Genomic DNA, 20,681 nt, shown 5'->3' on the forward strand with positions numbered 1-20,681 from the left:
CTAAAGACACGAGTAAGCCACGAGAAGCTGTTCGTAGCCCTGCTGGCCCCATTAGAGGCAGGCAGAGGCGCGCACCAGCCTCTCGCCTCGGCTAATGACATTTGGAGGAAAGCGAGTGCAGGCAGGAGGATAAATCACAAGATAGCGTTTATAAACTCACTAATAAAGAATTAATGGGAACCCAATAATTACCAATTACAGAGGCAGGAGAAATAATTAAAACAATAAAATAGAAAGTGTACAAAGCAAACAATTAAGACTGTTTTATTAGAACAACACTTGCAACTCAGCAAGCATTAGTTCTTGCCACACAAGGGCAGCGGCCGTGTGTCATATGCATTTTGCACATTAGGAAAATGACACCGAGGGAGTTCATCAGCTCCTCCGAGCTCTAGGACACTCATGAGCCAAGATTCAAAGTTGCAGCCACAGTCACGTTTAGGCCGCAATGCCACCTCTCATTACATTCTAAATCTGCGCAGGGAGCCCACCATATGTAATAGTTTCCTAATATAGGTGTCTGATTTTGGAGATGCCAAACACTATCTTTGGGACAAACACACTGATTAAAAATATGCTTCAAAATGCCTCTCTGTTTTTTTTTTAACCCAGTATACTGAAATACATCAATTAGAGCTATTCTAGTCTACTGAGTCCTATAAATACGTATTTAGATGCAACGGGACATCAGTGGGAAATATCTTTGGAAAGTAATTACTTTCAACACACGTGGAGTGTCTTTTAAATGCTTAAGCTACACTCTGGTTTAAATTTGTGCAACTGACATAAAGAGGCACACATATTAATTACCACACCCAGTGCTTGGTTGCAAATCTCTTGCCTGGAGTGAATGTTTCTAGATCAAGGGCTTAATAACAGAAATTAGGAGAGTTGGATGGGGAGACTAAGGACCTACTTCTAGACACCAGGGCTCTCAGATATCTTTGAAGGGGTGAGGAGCATGTACAGGCAAGACCCTGCTTCTGGGGGTAGGGGTGGGGGTAGGTGGTCATCTTGCTTTCCTCTTTCTGACATTGACTGTCGTGCATTGGTTAGTGCCTGCTACACCTCAGCGCAATAGTGAGCTGGTCAGCTGGCAAGGGTGCTTCCCCACCCTGAAAACCTGAATTTGATCTCTGGAAGTCACGTGGTGAAAGGAAAGAACCAGTTCCTTCAAGTTTCCCTCTGACTTCCATGCCACGTTGTGCGCGCGCACACACACACACACACACACACACACACACGGTGTAAAATAAATTAACCCAAATGTTTCCTAAAGCCACACAGATAGCTTGATGAATGCAACTATCCAAGGCTTCCACATGGCTACACTTATTTCCTGAACTGCGTCCAGCTCCTGCTATCCATATCAGAGACGCCTAAGGGAGTGGTGTGTGTAGACTGTGTCAGACAGGTGAGAATGCCCATCTGGGGACAGAGCTGCCTCCAGTGTGGCTTTTGCAGGGTGCTATGTAGGCTCAGAATCATTTTGAATAATATATGCAAAATGTTCCCCTTTTTAATGGCAACTCATTCAAATTTAAATTTTTAAAAAGCTCCTATAGGTTGATAATCCCAGTCAAACAAAATGCAAAATTGTAGGCCGTGTCTCACTTGCCGACTACCTTATGTATGAAACAACTATGAAGCAGGAATCAGACTCAGGCCTTGGAGAAGCCTGTGTTTGCTTCATAACAGAGGCTTTGAAGAAGACTGTTTGCTTCATAAACTGGAAGATCTAAAATGCCTCAGTAGAAGTTCAGTAAATTGACAGAACCTAAAGTGAGTTTGTAATATTCACAGGAAAGCACAGATAGAGCCTTAATGGTGGGGTTTGTTTATATTAGCAGCCAACAGGAATGCCACATGTGTGCAAAGGACTCTCTTAGTCCATTGAGTATAGCAGAGTTCAGAATTCCCAGCATCCGTAAGGCTGTAGTGACGCAGAGCACTGTGGAAGATGAGGACAGAAGGAGAGAGCTTCATGGCAACAGAGAAGCAAAGAGGGAAAAGGGGGACAGAGAGAGGTTGACAGGGGGTCAAACACAAACTGTAGACCTCAAAGGTACTTCTGCAGTGATGGATGCATTATATTACTCCAGCCAGGTCCCTCCTCCTAACAGCTCATCCAGCTATGAAGTCATCTACAGATAGGTCCATTTGATGAGGTCAGGGCTTCATTATCCAGACACCTCTTACTAGTGCCACCAGCTGGGACCAAACTATAGCAAATACATGGACCTCTGGGAGGGTGGTGCTTCATATCCAATTTACAGTAGGTTCAGGAACCTCCCATCTGCTGGGATGGTACCATGAATGGCATTGCCACAGAAGGCATGGTTGCTACCATTCCTGGCACTGGCCAGTCTGCTTGGCTGAAAGAGCACAGCTATGAAGACTGGCTATGGGGCTGACCTTTGGAAACCCGGGTGTGAATCCTTCCAGAGTGCTAGGCACACCTAGTATTTCCCCAGGTCACCTAAATATGGTTGGAGGCTGTGGACCTGTGTCTGTCTTCCTTTATCTTCAGCATCTCCAACCTATACTTCCTGCATCCATATCCTAATGGGCTCTGTCATCAGGCATGGATGCACTTTGGAGCAAGAGTTGTCTAAAGCATTTGGCTCTGTGATGGCTTCATCTGGTCCTCTCCTGAGACACTCCACGTGGAGATGTGGGATTTGGACAGATGGGTCAGCCCTGGACAGCTCTGCCTGCAGAAATCTCTTGAGGAAGAAGCAATGCTTTTATTATTTCCTAAACACACAGCTGCTACTGAGCTTATTAAACAACAACAAGAAGAAATAAAGTGTCACAGCTCCCACTTGCTTGTCTTGGAAATGTGTGCCACATCCAAAAGTTACCTGCAGTTTATATATGACTTCCCTTCGTCTACGTTCATCAGGAGCCCTGCAGAAGGGGCAGGTAGGATGGCTCAGTGGGTAAAGGCTTTACCACCAAGTTTAATGACCTGAGTCTTTAATCCCCAGGACCCACATAAAGGAGAAAGAAGGGACCAAGCTCTACAAAGTTGCTCTCTGACCTTCACATGTGCATTGTGGCATGTAAATCTGAGCACAAATGCATGAAAATGCACACACACAAAATAAATAAATGCAAATTGTTTTAGAAGAGGAGGAGGAGGAGGAGAAGGAGGAGGAGGAGGAGGAGGAGGAGGAGGAGGAGGAGGAGGAGGAGGAGGAGGAGGAGGAGGAAGAAGAAGAAGAAGAAGAAGAAGAAGAAGAAGAAGAAGAAGAAGAAGAAGAAGAAGAAGAAGAAGAAGAAGAAGAAAGGAAACCTTATGTAGAACCACCAACAGGCCCCTGTGGATGCCTGGTCATGAGTTCAAAGTTAAGGCTCTGGTCTCCAGAACACAGGGAGCTCTCAGCACAGCTGCAGCTCCATTTTGGGAGCATCTGGGCTTGGGGGTTACTAATGTGTCTGCTGACATGGACAATAAAGGTTGCTTTACTTTTCTGTTTTTAAATTTTAATGTGTATGAGTGTTTTTCTGAATGTATGACTTGTACCACATGTGTGCCTGGTACCCATGGAGGCCAGAACAGGGGATTGGATCCCCTGGAACAGGAGTTATAGACAGTTGTGAGCCTCCATGTGGGTGCTGGGAACTGACTCAGTGGATCGGAACTTCTCAGATCTGCTGCCGGAAGGGCAAGTGCTCTAACCATTGAGCTGTCTCTCCAGTCCCAGTGAAGAGTCTGGACTCTGTTTTAAACTGCCATTATTTCAAACATGGTATGTCATGTGGTACCTAAACATCAGTATAGACAGGCCCCTTGAATAAGACTTGACTCTCCTTTTTAAATATCCTGATTCCACAAATAATCATTACATTGACAGGTAAGTTCTTGCAGAATTTTATTTTAAAGAATGCCACTCCAAAGGGTTTTTGTTTGTTTGTTTTTTTAACTCTGCTTTCCTATTGTTTTGTTGTTGTTGCTGCTGTGCTGTTTGTTTTGAGATACAATCTCAAATAGCTGAGCATGGAATCTAACTCTCTTTAGCTGAGGATGACCCTGACCTTCAGACCCTCTTCCTATGTACTGGGTTACAAGTACAACCTACCGTGCCTAGTACTGGGGATGGACCCTGAGCTATGCTCCCATCCCCAGGCCCAGCCTGTTGGATTTTATTTTGTAAACTTCCTCAAGTAAGCTTAATGAAAACACAGAGCTGGATGTTATGAGCTGTATGACCTTGGACAAGTCCCTTGCTGTCTCTGAGCTTGATTCTTCTTCTAACACCAGCGATAGAATCTTCACTCTTTCTAACTTACAAATTGTCTTCAACATGTCAGAAAGAGGACAGATTTGGGGTTGATGAGATGACTCACTGAGTAAAGGCACTTACTACCAGGCAACAACCTCAGTGACCCACGTGGTGGGAAATGACTGACACTCACAGCAGTCCTCTGACTTCCACACGGTGCTATGCTGGAGCACACACAGACAAATGAGTGTAGAAACAAATAAAACTGGGAAGAGAAGAGAAACCAGAAAGCACTTCAGAGCAAAGGCAGCCTAGGAACACATCAAGATGTTATTTCAAATGTTTTTTTGAAAAAAAAGGGGGAAAGCGATCTTGTAGCTCACTTTTACAAATCTACCATCTTTAAAGACAAAGCAAGAGATCTGATCATTTTCTGTATGGCTTGAGTGTCTAAGCATCAAATCAGATTTGAGCCTCTGCTCTAATCTGTTCCTCTTGGCCACTGGACCCCCATCTTGTGTCTGAATAGCTTAGTAGCTCATGCAAAGGGTAGGACATCAGATAAAGTCACTGAGCCACTGGATGGGGGAGTGCTGCCTCCATCAGAAAGGAAATTCTAAAGTTAGCAGAACGCACAGGTTGTAATGTTCCCTTCCTCCCAAACTCTCTATCAGCCCCATGTCTTCTGATGTGTGTGTGTGGTGGTGGTGGTGGGGGTTACAAGCGGGGAGGTGAGGGGTGGCAGTTAGGGGTGAGGGAGTGGGAGAAGCTCTGCTTCTCTGTGGCTGCAGCCAACAAGGGCTCCCAAGCAAGCAAGGCTTACCATCCTCGAGAGCCCTGCTAGTCCACTGCCCTCCACCCTGCAGGCCCTGCCATATGAAGAACAGACTCCACATTTGAACCTGAACGTTGGGACAGAGTAACATAAACACTGTCAGATATCCAAAACAAATGCATTTCCCCCAGGGGCCTCTGGGAAGCCCATGGTTCAATTCTGTGACCAATTTCCCACAGAGCTAAGTCTCAACTTCTCCCACCCAGTCTCTCTCTCTCTCTCTTTTTCCTATTTACAAAATGAGAGCACATCCACCCATATCAGAAGGTGTTTATAGGGACTGAATAAGGCTATTCTAAAAATGTTTCCATTAGAACCCTTCTTGTCTGATATCCTTTCTACTGAGCAAATTCCATTGCACTCTAGAGTCGACCCCTCTAATGTAAGGAGGTAGCCAGATATGAACACACACAGGTAGCCTTTCTGTTTGCAGGAACTTCCTGTATCATCTCAGCAAACTCAGCTACCAGGGATCACGTATCCTCATCTCTATACATACAGCACCCTTCAATTACCTCAAGGAAACTTCCATTAGCAACCAACGATCTAGGAATTGTGTCATCTTTTCACAGACAGTAGTTTCTCCATCACCAGTACTAACTATGCAACATGGCTCCGGGACATTGCCTTTGGGGTAATGAGAGAACAGGCAAGTGTGGCCTGTGGAGACAGGGGAAGATAGGAGTTGCTAATCCTAGATAGAGGTAAATTAGCTCTGTGCATCACCCTACAGTGCCAACCGTACCCAGATACTATCCAAGCCCCACCACTGGCTGAACCCATGGTCCCAGGAGGCTGTGGATTTTCAATAAATCACTGATCCGGTGCCCACCCACTTGCTCATTTCTCCAGCACATGATCCTAACTTCCTGAAGACATGGAGGCAAGGTCTTCTTTTCTAGGGTGAGATCTAACATTATACACCAAGCCTCTATAAGCAGGCCTGAAGCAGTTCCAGGAACTGAATAGACTCCCTGGGCAAGGAGTACAACCCAACCAAACAGGAGTACAGAGAGACCCATGAGCAGGTTATAACTCATTGGCCCTAAGTATAGTCACTTGACCTAGAAAGGCCCTTCAGGGTCACCATGGCTGGTTCCACAGCATGTGGACCCAAGAAGACACATACATTGTGGTGCTCCCATTATAACTGGATGGAAGGGAAAAAAACCCAGCCAACTTCTCAGTTAGTAAGGCTGATAAATCATGAGAGAACATTGACAGCCTTGCTAATTTAGATGAGCTACTTCCTCCTTCAGCTTGGTCCCGGTTTGGACTCTGCTCGTGCCAAAGCAGAGAAATTAAAGATTTGTTAAGAGACAACTTGATCTAAAAATAATGAGATGGCACAGGTTTGGGAGGTGGGGGGCTGTTAAAAAGAATTTTTAAGAGGTAAACTAATTTTGATGACAGCCAGGGAATTAGGACATAATGGTCAGTTGGTTCTCTACTTCGTTTCCTAATAAAGAAAAGTGCTGGGTGACAATGAGACAAAGAGACAGAAATAAATGGTTCTTAAGTCACAGATAATTAACTCCAAAGGCTTGCCGACGGCACATTAATATGCTGGAGCAAACAGCTTCACAAAGCTTCTATGCTTACAGAGAGGAGACCATTTCAAAGGTTGCTAAAAAGTAGAGTCCTGCTTTGGGGGCTAAGGAAGGAAGATGACAAATGTCAATCTTAACTTTTGGTAGATATTCAAGGGGGTTGCAAATTCTGGGTAAGGACTTGGTAGGACCCATTGAGTATCATCATCTCCCCTGTCTCCTGGACCTTGAGGGTTTGGGTCATATTGATGGGACCTGGGGAAGGGCGATCTCACGGTCCTTGTCAATCTGCATTGGTTCATACCTTTAGGGAATTGTGCTGGTTAATTTTAACAGTCAACGACACAACCTAGAATGACCCAGGAAGAGTGTCTCAGTAGAAGAATTACTTAGATCTAATTGTTCTGTGGTAATATCTCCTGTGGGAATTGTACTGATAATTAATTGGCCCAGTCCACTGTGGGCAACATCATTCCCTAAACTGGACCCTGAACTGTGTAAGATGAAGAAAACTTAGTGAGAAGTGAGCAAGGAGGTAACAAGTGCATTGTTTCTCTTTGTTTTTGACTATGAATATAGCTGGTGTGACCAGCTGTCCCAAAGTCCTGATGATGCAACCCCCCTATAATTATGACAGCAATTTAGAACTGTAAACCATAATAACCCTCTTTTCACCCTATTATTTCTTTGGATCAAGGTATGTTATCACACAAATGGAAAGGAAAGTAGGACAGAAATCATTATCTATTTGACAATGTGACTTCCCATGAACTCTGGAAAGATATCCCTGGTCCTGGGCCAAGTATTGTGATGGCAATTCCTAAGGATTCACTCTATGAGCACCATATTTAAGAGATGGTTATAGAGTGTGGAGGAATTGTGACATGGTTCAGCAGGCAGCTTTGCCTGATGATCTGAGTTCGGTCAACAGAACCCACATGGAAGAAGGAGAGAACCAACTCCTGCAATTTGCCTTCTGACATACGCAGGCTGTGACAAGTGCTTGTGCATGTGTGTGTGCATGCACACACATATACACAATTATGCAAACACAAATAAAAAAGCTTGAGGGTAGAACCCCTGCCCTTGAATAGACTCCCTTGTAGCAGGCTTGCCCATTTCCCACCTATGTTAGGACAACTGGGTACAACTTTAACTGCTAAAAAACCGAAAAGGACAGTGTGCCACAGAAAATGCTTATCTGCTGAGTCAGAACTTTAAAGAGGCTGATTGCGCTCTCATGGTCTGTGAGCCCAGCATGTGCGTAGGAATGAGCAATGCTCCAGTGTTGCGGAGTGAAGGGTTAGAGTGTGGGGAACTGCTCACCTAGCCTCGGATGAAGTCTGGAACTGAAAGGGACTCATTGGTCCGAAACTGTCAACTCCGGTTGGTTTTAAGTTCCCTCCATCTGCAGCCATTAAAGAAGTTAGTGCCCACCCCTAAAAAAATATGCTGGGAGTTCATTCATCTGTTTCAGCCCAGAGTCAGCTACTTCACATTAGACTAAGACACATTATGCAGACAACTGAGAGATCCAGGAAACATCTGCTAAACAAAATCAGAATTAATGGCAAACACCACAAGGATCGTGATATCTGAAGTTCCCCCAGATGCACAGAACAATAAAGGAGCCATTAGAGGCAGCTGTCAACTGGGAATGGATTCCAGGGGTTTTCAGGAAGCCAGGGTTCCAGTTTCCAACTCAATGAATGTAGGCAGGTCCTGATTAGTTGGGGGATTTGCATTGCTAAGCAGTCTAAGTACCCAGAGCACCCAGGTTAAGGGTGACAGTCTCCCTCCTCTCCTCTCCTCTGAAGACAGCAGCAGCCTTGCCCTCCCAGCCTCCGTGTTCTCTCGCTGGGAAGCCAGGCCCCCCAGCTGGCTAAGGCTGGAACGCAGTAAGTGAACCATACTTGGGAGAGCCAGTAATATAACATGACACCCCGGTGCCCAGCTCCAAACTCAAGCCCCTAATCACAGCACAATCACAGACATCTGCAATAGCTTACAGATCACCTCCTGCCCTTCAGAGATAGCTGACAAGGGCTGAATTATCCAAGCCACTTGCTCCACGCTCGAGGGTGCCCCCGTGGTTGTAATTCAAAGAGATGGGATCAGTCCGAGAAAGTGCTGGTGTGAGCGGATGGGCTCTGGCAGGTACAATCAGCACCTGCCCTCTGAGTGGACAAGGGAGTGTCTCAGAAGGACCAGGGTTGGCAACTCCTCACTGTCATTTCAGAAAAGGTTGAAATTAAATTTCAGATATCTGGAGAGGGATGTAAAAAGAACTATGCCTCAAGCTAGGAAGACAGCTCAGTGGGCGGAAGATTCGCTGTGGAAAAGTGAGACCATGAGTTCAGGTCCCCATCATCCACGTAAAACGTAGGACAGGGTGTTGAGTCTGTAATTCCAGCGCTGCTGGACAGGTGGAGATAGAAGGAGCCACGGAGCTTAGTGGCCAGCTGGCCTCTAAGGAGAACACATGTCCTGTCCTAGAGATACCTGTGGTCTTGTCCTATGTCAATCTTTACCATTGTAAAGTGAGTTCCAGGATAGATACCTAACACTCAGCCCCAACCTCCATATGCCTGTGCTTCTACACACAGGTATGCACACACACAAACATACAAACATGAGCGCGTGCGCGCACATACACACACACACACACAGAGCTGAGTTTCTTTTTTTTTTTAGTTGTCTGGGGAAAGACGTAAAAATTCTTATTCTGAAAGGCAGACAAAATATAGCCATGGCAGCTTCTCTGTGCAGCCATTACAGGTGAGCTCTGAACACTAGGTTCAAGGTTAGTCCAGGGCTCTTGTGAAGAAGCAGCAATTTTGCTTCTCTAAGGAGGACAGGTGTCCTGGCCTAGAGAGTCCCTCTGGTCTTCTCCTACCTCAGTCTTTACTACTGTAAGAGAGTCATTACCACAAGCCCAACTTCATGAGAGGCAGACGGCACTCTCAGCTTCTTTGGGTCCAGCATGCGTACAAGAATGAGCATGCGCTAGTGTTGAGCAGTGAAGGGTTGGTGTGTGGGGAGCACCTCCCCTAGCCTCGGTTGAGGCTAGCTATGTAGGCTTGGTAGCCAGTGGTATGTGCTATGCCCCTTGACGGGGATAAATCAAAATCAGACAACTTAAACAGCCACCACTCTAAGTGTGGGGTTTAACAGAGAGGCAGCAGTCCTATGGGGACCGGGGGTCCAGGCAGAGTCCTTGTCACCACTGGCAACATGGAGAGGAAGGAAGGAGTCTCAAGTGTAAGATGCTGTCTGCTCAGCAGAAGCTCAAGGGAGATAAGGAATTCTCTGAAACTTCATAATGAGTAAGTCAGCATCACTGTGCCCACATCGACGCTCCAGGCAGGCTCAACCCTGGTGCCTGGCTACTGAGGAAGCTTTCCCCAGGCCTGGATCCACTACAGCAGGCCTTGCAAAGGCACCGAGTGCAGTGGCAGCCATGAACACCAAGACAGCAAAGTTACATTGTTTCATCCCATAGGAAGCTGATTTGGGGAAGAACTGCATATTATCTTCCCTGCTGAGGGTGTATTTAACAAAAGCCAAAGAGATTCTGCAGCCCAAAAAAACTCCACTGCAGCCATGCAACTTATCAGGTTCTTTTAGAGTTCAGCACTTTCTGAGTGTACTGTGTGCCCCAGCACCACTACATTAAAGTACCACAAACCAAGAGGCTTCAAAAGCAGGAAATCATTTTTTCACAGTTCTGAAAATTGGAAGACAAAAAAAAAAAAAAATCAAAGGAAGGGTTGGCCAGACCATTCACGATCCCCTCTGAAGACTCTAGGGACTAGTCCTCCTGTGCCCCTTCCTAGTCAGTGGTTGCCAGCAGTGCCCTGATCTGCCTTCATATGGCTCCCTTCTGTGTCTATAGAGGATGTCCCCACTGCCACTCACGGGACTAAAGCCAAAACTGATCCAGTATGACTTTATCTTAACTTCGTATGTCTATTGTCTATAGAGACCTTATTAAATAAGTTTCTATTTAATAGAAAGTCTTGTTCACAAATTATGGCTTAATATTTCACTATACTAGTTTTTTTGGTCAGCCTATATTTTTCTTTGAGAACAGAGTCTCAAAATACAGCTGCACATTCAGCCCATGAGACCAAGTTTATTTGAACCTAAAGCACTCTCACTACTGCATCACCCAGAAACACACAAACTTACGGCAGTGCACACTGAAGAACTAATGGTATTTTTAAAACTTGCAGCAACAATTCAGAGTAGCTATTTTAACTTCTCTTTTTAAAACCCAAAGGTCTTGGGTCCTCACTAGTATATCATGAAGATGAGACCAGGGTTCAAAAGGGCAACATGTACTTAATTCAAGAAATAATTATCCTCACAAGGTCCTACACAGGGTGATGGGAGAGAAAAGTCATCAGCCAACTTACTCAGCTGTGAACTGGGAAAGCTACAATAGTGATCAGCCTGGCAGGACACGCGCGCAATAGTGGCACAAACATTAGGGGCTTCCCCACCACCTTATGATTTGCTATAAGGCCTGTTCCATAGGAGAAGCTGTGTGGCTGATATGGTAAATCCAGCCAAGAAGCCATGGCTGGGAGCTTAGAGGCCCTGCTATGTGGTTAAATGGACACAGTATCAAACTGTCTTCAGCTTCCCAAGGGGTAGGATCAAGATGTAGTCGTTCCTCTATACCCATAGAGGATGACACTCTCAGCCCCCACCAGAGAAGTTTTTGTGCAGTGGACAGTGTTTAACACAGAAAGTCATAACTGATCAAAATGCAGAGAATAGATGACTATGGGGTGCTCAGCTAGAATCGGAACATCTACACCATAGCTCTTGTGCCCAAGGCTTAGGAAACATCAAGAAAGAGGGGCGGAAACATTCTAAGAGCGGAAGTCAGAAAGGTCTGGACACCCGGGACCATGCACTTGAACTCATCTCAGCTGCTGTCGCCTACCTGAGAGCAAGCCAATCAGCATCCAGTATGGAGGGGAGGGGCTTGCTACCTCCAACCCCTCACATAGGGACCACTGGCAGCTGACGACTGCTACTGGAGGAAGAGGCATTTTCCTTAAGGGTACCTGACAGGTTGCCTTTGCCTCTGCAGATGCCATCAGATACGTGTGCATAAAAACAGCACAAATTGGACACAACAGTTTATGAGGGGGAAAAAGGACATCAAATTGAGGGGATAGAGGTAGGGGTAGGGGTAGGTCTGGGATGGATTGGAGGAATAGGGGTGAATACATTGTCTGCACAAATGAGGTTCTCAAATATAATAATAGTCTTTTAAAAGGGAAATACGTTAAATGAATTACGGGTCGTAGCCTAGGATTGTGGGGAAATTGGAGAGGAATAGAAGAGGTTTTTGATTTCAGGTGATGAGCAGGGCGGATTAGCAGCATGAGCCAAACGCTTCAGGAAAGAGGTAGGTGCTATGAAGTAGCGGTGACTTGGGATGAAGCCCAAAACACACAGGCTGCAGGAGCTTCCCTGGTCACCTCCCTGGTCGCTGCCCCTCTGTGATTCAGTCTAGACTCCATCATCTCCCAGACCACCAGCAGCCTCTCTCAGGCTTCGCCACGCAGACTTGGCCAACACTTCCAAAAGTCAACACTTCCAAAAGTCACAGTGGGGAATTGCCCTGGGCCAGATGTCTGAGACATTAAACCTCAAGCTGAGCTGATGTCTGTGAGTCAGGGATAGAAATGAAACCAAACACACCTACATGGAAAACTCTCCTAGGTTACATGGTCAGGCAGCTGCTGTTTTTGACTCAAAGTCCCTCCTGAGCACCCTGGGCGCTCCTGGGCTTGGAGAAAGGAGCAGAACTGAATCCTTCTGTTCCAGGTCGAGTTGGAGCAGCATGGGTGCCACTAGACAATAAAGACCTATTTTGGTTAATAGGAATAATTCAGTGAAATTTCCACAGCACCTCTATTATTATTTTTTATACTAAATACTGTTCAGAAGATCGACCTAATCCATGGCCGTGGCTTCTCGGGTCTCCAAAAAAAAAACTGGAGATATCCTTCAAGGCCCCAATCTCCCTTTCTTACTGCTATGTGACAAGCATTGACATCAAGCTATCTCAAGAACTCTTAACCATTTGGCATTGACATTAAAACAAACAAACAAACAAAAAAACCTAAGGAAAACATCATTCACAATAGGAGAAAATTAAGTCGGTGGTTGTCAGGAGAGATCTGCTAATAACAGCCCAAAGAGCGTGTGCTCGGTCAGTCTCTGTGGCAGCTGATGTGGAAGCTGGGCTGAGAATGAAGACAGAAGAGCCCACGCATGTCTGTTCCTTCCTGGCATATTCAACCTCATCCTTTGAGGAATTCTAAGCCCTGTAAGTTCCAAAGTATTTTAGATTTTTTTGTCTTTGAAAAGAAATACACAGGTCTGCCCCATAACTCCAACCTAATCAAAGACAGTTTTCAACATACAGACAGTAAGCTTACAAAAAGGTTAAGTTTATATGTGATTCCTTCATGCAAATTAACTGCAGGCATTGTCAGCGAGAGGACAGTTTATTATTCAAAGCCACACAGTGCGTGCCGACGGCTACCTTCATTACAGCTATTTCTCTCCAGCCGACAGTCACTGCTCCCACTGGGAACATAAGTTTCAAAAAGAAACCCCCTCCCCCCAAGTTACCTTCATCCAATTTAATTTGCTATCAATATCCAAAGAATGTGGTTCACCCTGTTGAAGTGGTCCCAAGGTCACTGCACACTGAGCACATGAGAGCCGGAAAGGTCACTCTAGAATCAGACTGCCAGGTCCTCTGGATTTGTGGTCTCAGAAGCGTGCATGGCAGCCTTTTATTTGGGTGTCTGGTATGGACAGTGCTGCCAGGACGATACCAAGCCCTTAAATGGCATGGTGGTATCACGGTTATCCAAGCTTCTCATTGTGCTCCATAACATGGAATCTAACTAACCAGGAGAGGGATATGTTTGACTTAGGAAGAAAGCATATTTTTCTACCCATTATTACTCTTCTTGGAGACAGTATGATGGAGGAGAGTGTAGTTAAGGCTAGAATCTAAGCCTACGTGCTAGACGGAGAACACGCTATGGGTTCTGACTTTATTTGCTCCCTTCTGTCCCCACAATAAAGAGATGATTCCACAAATCACCCAAAAGACATCCTCTCGTTAGAGACTAGCTGTTACTGAAAGTAAATAAAAGAAATTTCCGTTAGACGATTCTGAAATTGCCATCCGCACATGCTTACCTCTGAGACCAGAAAACAAATATGCCAGAGGATGGCTGGCAGGGAAAATGGAACATCGTGGAATTGTTTTCAAAGGGGGGAAATTAATTGGTTATTTCTATTCTGGCTTCGCCGGAGCTGTAAAAATCTAATCAGAAGCATTTTTCATAGTGGCTTTGCCTGCCCAACAGTGAAACAAACTCCCCAAATTCTAAGCCATTTTCCGTTTGTTTGTTTTGTGGTGATTATCATTAATGACTTCTTCTGCTTGAAACCAAATGACTTCAAACGTCACCCCCATGTGAGGGTCTCCTTCAGAGACCATGTGTGTGGTCTTGAGCCAGTGTTCTGACACTTGAAGGTACAAGCCCTTGTTCTCACAGGCAAACCCAGCCTTAAGTTCTGTGTCTCTTGAGCCAAGAAGCAAACAGCTAGCACGTAGGAAAGCGTGCATTTCAAAGACCAGGCTGCCCATAGACTGGCGTTCACCTTAGATTCAGCCAAACCACTTCCAAAATGTCAGCACCGGGAATGATAGAGATGTAAGTAATTTTTTCCTACCTTCTCTTCTTGTGACTTCAAAGCCTCTGGTTTCCTGAAAGAAAAGAGAGATGCGGTTTTGAAGAATAATTCATAGGTACAGAAGGTACAGATACTTGCAAATGACTCCTGTCTTGTTAGTTGTACTTTCTCCAAATAGTGAATCAAATAGTAAGGTCAGCAATATTAGGTCTTCTAACCTCACACAGCATGTGTGCACACACGCACATACACATACATGGGTCAATGCACACCCACACTTATAAACAACTTATTACTTTTAGGACTTAGATTTTTAAAAATACATTATTGGGGCTGGAGAGGTTAAGAGTATACATTGATTTTCAGAGGACCCCAATACCTATGTGGCACAGTTCCCTTATAACTCCAGCTCCAAGGGACCTGACACTCTGTTTTGGCCTCCTCTGGCAACTGTACTTAGGTAGGATGTGGACATCCCTACCAACACCCAACACATACATACATACATACATACATACATACATACACACAACTAAGAATAAAATAATTAAAAATACATTGCTGGGCTAGAAATGGCTCAGTGGTTAAGAGCACTGACTGTTCTTCCAGAGGTCCTGAGTTCAATTCCCAGCAACAACATGGTGGCTCACAACCATCTGTAATGGAATCTGATGCCCTCTTCTAGTGTGTCTAATGACAGCTACAGTGTACTCATATATACAAAATTAAAAAAAATATTTTAAAAAGGCATTGCTAGTCATACAACGTCTTCTTTATGTGCAGCTTGGGCCATCCCAAGTATTAAAAAGGACTCTGTCCCAGGGTAGGCTTCAATGCTTTGCCTCATCTCAATGTGCTTGCAAGGGCTCCCGAAGAAATGTCATGCTGTGTCTGATTACAGCCAATTCATAGTTTCTAAAGGCTCATGGACAATTTGGAGAGTGAGTCTAGGTCACTGGGCTAAATTAAGCACTTTGATTTTCCTAATCTAATCACAAGAATATTTTTTGATGCCAGCTCTGTGCAGTAAAATAAGCAAACTATTTCAGAAACTACCCAGGTACCACAGGATGTCTGCATTAATATTCAGTTGGACAGGGAACTTCAGAAGAAATACACATTACCGAGAAATCAAAGGGCGATTTGCCTTGATAAATGCCGGCATTTCACATTCAGCTAGAAACAAGGAAAATTATTTTTTAAGAGAATCTTTGAACATGGCGCTGAATAATGGGCAAATTTTCAGGCAGGGAGAATGGAGGGAGAATGCACCAGGATGAGGGGATGAGGGAGCAGGAGGGAGCACGCTGAGTGAGCAGACAGTAGGCTGGGGAGAGGAGGAAGGCCTCAGCTAGAAGAGTTAAATGGGGAGAAAGGCTGGAAACACACACACCACGGCTTCATAACCGGTGTGAAGAATCGACAACTCACCAGAAATGAGCAGTTTAAGATGAAAACCACACAGGAACTCAGCACTGTCTAGTAAAAGGAAACAACAAATGTGAACCTCCCCCTCCTCCCAAGTTCACTCAACTCCATGGCACAGTTGAGTGATATAGCACCGTCTTTCCTACCCTGGCATCCTCCTGTGGTTGGGAGAGGGAAGCAACAACAAAGTTGAAACACAAGAGGCCACACTGGAATGTTTTCCTGCCTATGGTAGTCAGCTGCCACACACCCAGAGTCACCTGGGAAGAGTCACACTTGAGGAATTAGCTAGCTCACTTGGCCTGTTGGCCTGTGCGTTGGGGGCTGTCTTGATGTTTAATTGATGAGGAAAGGACCTGGACCCATTGTGGGTTGTTCTTTATGAAGGGACTCTAACCTATACAGAAGTGAAGGAAGCTAGCTGTGTATAAGCAGCAGGCAAGCAAGGCTGTGTTGTCCTTTTCTTCTCTGCTCCTGATGGTGGATCCCACGCGGCTAGCCACTTGCATTCCTGCCTCTGTCTCCTCTCACGGATAGACTGTAATCTGCGATTGTAAGTCCAACGAACCCCTCTCCTACTGATTCACTATAGCTAGGATGTTTTACGCAGCAACAGAGATTAATCCAGGCCGCTCAAATGATTTCTCTTGTGAGTGAAAAGCCCCAGCGGGGACCAGTGGGAGACCCGTGTCACACAAGGTGGATAAACTAACAAAAGCACAGCACTCGGCCGTGTTGGATCTACTGACACTAGGAGACAAACAAGCATTCTGAATGCTGGACCCTGTGGGGATCATCTGGTCAGGGTTCAGAGAAGTGATGTGGAGACAGGAATGATGATATAAGGTGTATAGGCCCAAAGAAACGCCCTATTCTCTCAAGCTGCTCCCCAGCTTGTTCCTGGCCCTGTCAGCTCCACCCCCTACAAACCACCACACCACATGTAGAATTGTGAATGAAGAGGTGGTTATAGTCAGCTCTTAGGCTACTGGGAAAGCCTTTCCCAAATTTGTTATTGTGGTTGCCTGAAGCACATGCATTAAGGAAAGCAGATGTCAAATAACGTGGCAGGTCTAGTCATTTCTTCAAGTCTATATTTGCTTCTTTTAGGAGTAGTAAGGGCTGGGGAGATGGCTCACTAGATAAAGCACTTACCACATAAACATGGGGACCTGAGCTTGGGTCCTCAGAGCCTGTGAGAATTCAGACATGGTAGCGTGCGTTACATATGCTTTTTGGGTGAAAGCATAGCATGGCACATGTGAGGTGCTCACAGATAAAGGTGCTTGCAGGAGTCTGTTCTCTCCTTCCACAGTGTGGATCTGGGGAAGCACCTTACCCACTGAGCCATCTCACTGGCCTGCCCAGCAACTAATTCTTATACTGATGTTAAAACCAGCCACTTGACTAAACTTCCTATTGTTTGTGACAGTTCTCATTGATTCTTTGGGGATTCTTTTTTACAGCTCTTAGGAGCTGCTATGGTTTCATAGCCAATGAAAAGCAGCTTCCACTCATGGGCTTGTAACCTGCAAGTAACAGATAATGATCTTCTGTATTTTAAGGCCTGTTTTCACTTCTGCTGTCTCTTCTCTTATTGTTAACTTCTTCCTTACCTTGATATTAAATTTTGCAAGCTGAGCACAGTGGCACATGCTTGAAATCCCAGGACTTGGGAGACTGAGGCAGGAGGATCACCACAAGTTTGAGGCTAGCCTGAGGTATGGCATGAGGCTCTGGTCTCACCTGCTAAAATAAAAAAAAAAAAAAAAAGAGGTACAGACAGAGTGAGCACTTTTAGCTTGTTTCTGACTCCTAAGAGAGACCTTTCAGTGTCTCTCTATTGGAGAATCGAGTCTTTGGCAGAGGTATGTTAACTACAGTAATGCAATCAATACACATTTCACTGATTTTCACATAAATAATGTGCTGGGTAAAGCCGCCTGCCCCCTTCCTCATTTGTTTACTGTTTCCCTTTGTTGAGTGAGGGTTGGAATGGAGCCAGAATCTGTTCCACTCTTGCAGCCTGGGTACTGTAAAAGAACAGGTGCTTGATACATATTTGTTGAATAAAAAATAAAATAAAATACATATGTCTTGAATTTTATCAAGTGCTACTTCTGAATTTATGCAGATAATTATTTTTCTCCCTTAGCTTTATTAACAGGATGGCTTATAAAGTAGATTTTATTATCTTTCTGGAACAAGCTTTTCTAACTCATGCTGTACTTTTGAAACCATGATCTTGGGGGCTAGAGAGATGGCTCAGCTGTTAAGAGTACTTGCTGCTTTTCCAGGGGATCAGGATTCGGTTCCAGCACTCATGTGGAGGATCACAAACCAGCTATAACTCCAGTCCCAGGGAATCCGAGGCTCTCCGCTGGTTTCCATGGGCACTGTCCACACATGGCACACACATATACATAGAGGCAAACATCCATGCACACATAATTAAAATAAGTAAATATTTTAATGTGATCTTGAATACTGTCTTCTGTGATTTTTTAAGTATGTTTTATAGTGATTCATCTATGATTTTATATTTATACTCATCAATAAAGTTGGGGTAACTATTTATAGATTTAGAAAATTAAAAGACTTCTAGCTTTTTTGTTATGAATTTAGAAGCTTTCCTATTACCTTGATGTGATTGATATGATTTAAATAAAAGCAGAAGAGATTGGCGTGTGGCCCACACGGGTCATCTTAGCTCACGGGAGGGAGAACAGGGTGAGAGCTCCAGGCCCAGAATTGGCTATAAAGTGAGACCTTGTTTCCGTTTTCAATATAAATGAGGTTGAAGTGAGATTACCTGATGTTTTAAGGTTTCTCACTTATATTTTTTCTGTCATTGATTAAACTGAGCGAAGAGATTAAACTTGTTTTGGTCTATGGCCGGTTGATATTAAAATCCCTAAACCTCACTCCAAAGCTAATGGTAGAGTCAGGCTGGGGGATTAGAAGCTCTTCCTGGCTCCTGGCAGTTTGTAAACAGCTCCTCAGCGAGGTGACTGATGAGAGAGACACACTCAAGTTTACTATTGGACAAACACGGCTGGGAAACACCTAGAGAGTCTTCTTATTGGAGCAAGTAAGAATATACACATCGGTGCTGAGCCAGTAGCAATCCAGGGGTGTGACGGAGAAAGGACTGAGAGGAAAGAATGGGAAAGAGGGGTGAGGCTGGCACAGAAGCAGAGTCAGAGCAAAGGGCAGTGTGGCCCTAGCTGATGTGGGAACTGTGCTGTGGTGTGCCAACACTTGGGAAGTGTTCTGTGATTCTCAATGTTAAAATGTTATAATGGGGAGCCATTGTAAGACAACAGATAGTGGCATGCTATCAGGACCAGTGTCCCCATTGTGACCCAATATGGCTCCAGTCTAATGCCACTGACATGAGTCCAGCTAATCCTGCTAGGTGAGCAGGCATATTGTTCTATATATATCCTACTTCTGCTCACACTTCAGCAGATTCTTCAATTCAAAGAATACAATAGATAAAACTCTATGTCAATCAGCAGGTAGACATGGCTAAAGGAAGCCTGGGGCCCACTCCTGGATATCCACCTATGCTACAGCAGAGATAAAGAAAACCACACCGATAAGACCCTGCAGCAAAGGTGGTTCCCAGAACTTCAGACCATAGAGTATTGAATCTACCCCCATAAACTCTACTGTCCATAACAATTCCCTAAATGTAGTAGAAGGACCCTACACTCTCACACCTATGGAGAAAGCAGATGCTAAGGCTCTGGCATAGCAGGCACTGTCCCAGAAAAAAGAAAAAATGGGGAAACTATACTACAAAATCCAACTAAAAATACATTCAACACATCACAACAAGTTGATGTCCAAAGACACCACCAAGAGAAGGCTATCCCCTAAAATATCTTAATACAAAATTAGAGGACATTCATGACCAACAGTCCCATAAATGTCATCATAGAAACATGGAAGGTGAAGGCAACATCCCTTATCCCCAAAGTCATATTATTTAACAAAAAAACTAAGATACTGAAGTAGATGAAATACCAGATAAAGAAAAAATTTCAAAAGAATGGCATTTTTTAAAAAATCTATAAATTTCAAGAAAATACAAAGAAACAGCTGGAAAAATTAAGGAATATAATGCAGAATACTATGGTTCACTCAATAAAGGGAGGTAGCAACAAACAGAAATCTTATAAATGGAAAGCTCATTGTGTCAAATAAAAAACTCGCTCAATGTTAGTAAATGAGATTAAGCAGAAAAGAGGATTTTAGATTTTGAAAACAAAGTTGAGAAGTGAAGATATTCAAACAATAATTAAGAGAAAAAATAAATTATGAGCAGATATATAAAAATTATGACATGATTAAAAGACCAAACTGATTTTTTTGGTATATTATAAAGTGATGTGATATACACTAAAACCATATAAAGATATAGTTACATGATAATAGCAGATATTTCCTCAAATCTTGGGAAAGATATGAACATCTAGGTATAGGAGGTATTTAGACCATAACAGACACACCAGAGTACACAATGAAGAATACACATTGAAAACTGCAAGAAATAATAAGAGACAAGCACAACTCACTATATAGGTAAACACAGAATAACTGTAAATTTTTAACACAAACTCTTAAGGACGGGAACACATAGATGATGTACACCAAATCCTGAAATAAAACAACTTCTAAACTACATTACTATAGGATGCAAAGTTGTTCTCTGAGCTAAACAAGAAATAAAGATGTGCCAATATAATCATAATATAAAAGAATTCGTAATCAGCAAGCCAATGTGATAGAGAAAACTTAATGGAATTCAATATATACAAGAGAAAGAATAAAGTTAACATTAGCATACAGAAAAAAAATAAACTAGTAGAAGCGGAGATCAGCAAGCTA

The 20,681-nt window shown here is 44.1% G+C and overlaps 1 protein-coding gene across 2 annotated transcripts in view; it reads right to left on the minus strand.

The window, feature by feature from the left end:
- The window catches only part of Fstl4 (follistatin like 4), a 411,964-nt gene that overhangs the window by 351,058 nt on the left and 40,225 nt on the right, over positions 1 to 20,681 (minus strand). For both annotated transcript variants that reach the window (XM_052197362.1, XM_052197361.1), the window contains exon 2: positions 14,397 to 14,430. In XM_052197362.1, the coding sequence (XP_052053322.1) occupies positions 14,397 to 14,430 (34 nt within the window). The remainder of the gene's footprint in view (positions 1 to 14,396; positions 14,431 to 20,681) is intronic.

Source organism: Apodemus sylvaticus, chromosome 10, assembly GCF_947179515.1.
Source record: "Apodemus sylvaticus chromosome 10, mApoSyl1.1, whole genome shotgun sequence".
Taxonomy (NCBI): domain Eukaryota; kingdom Metazoa; phylum Chordata; class Mammalia; order Rodentia; family Muridae; genus Apodemus; species Apodemus sylvaticus.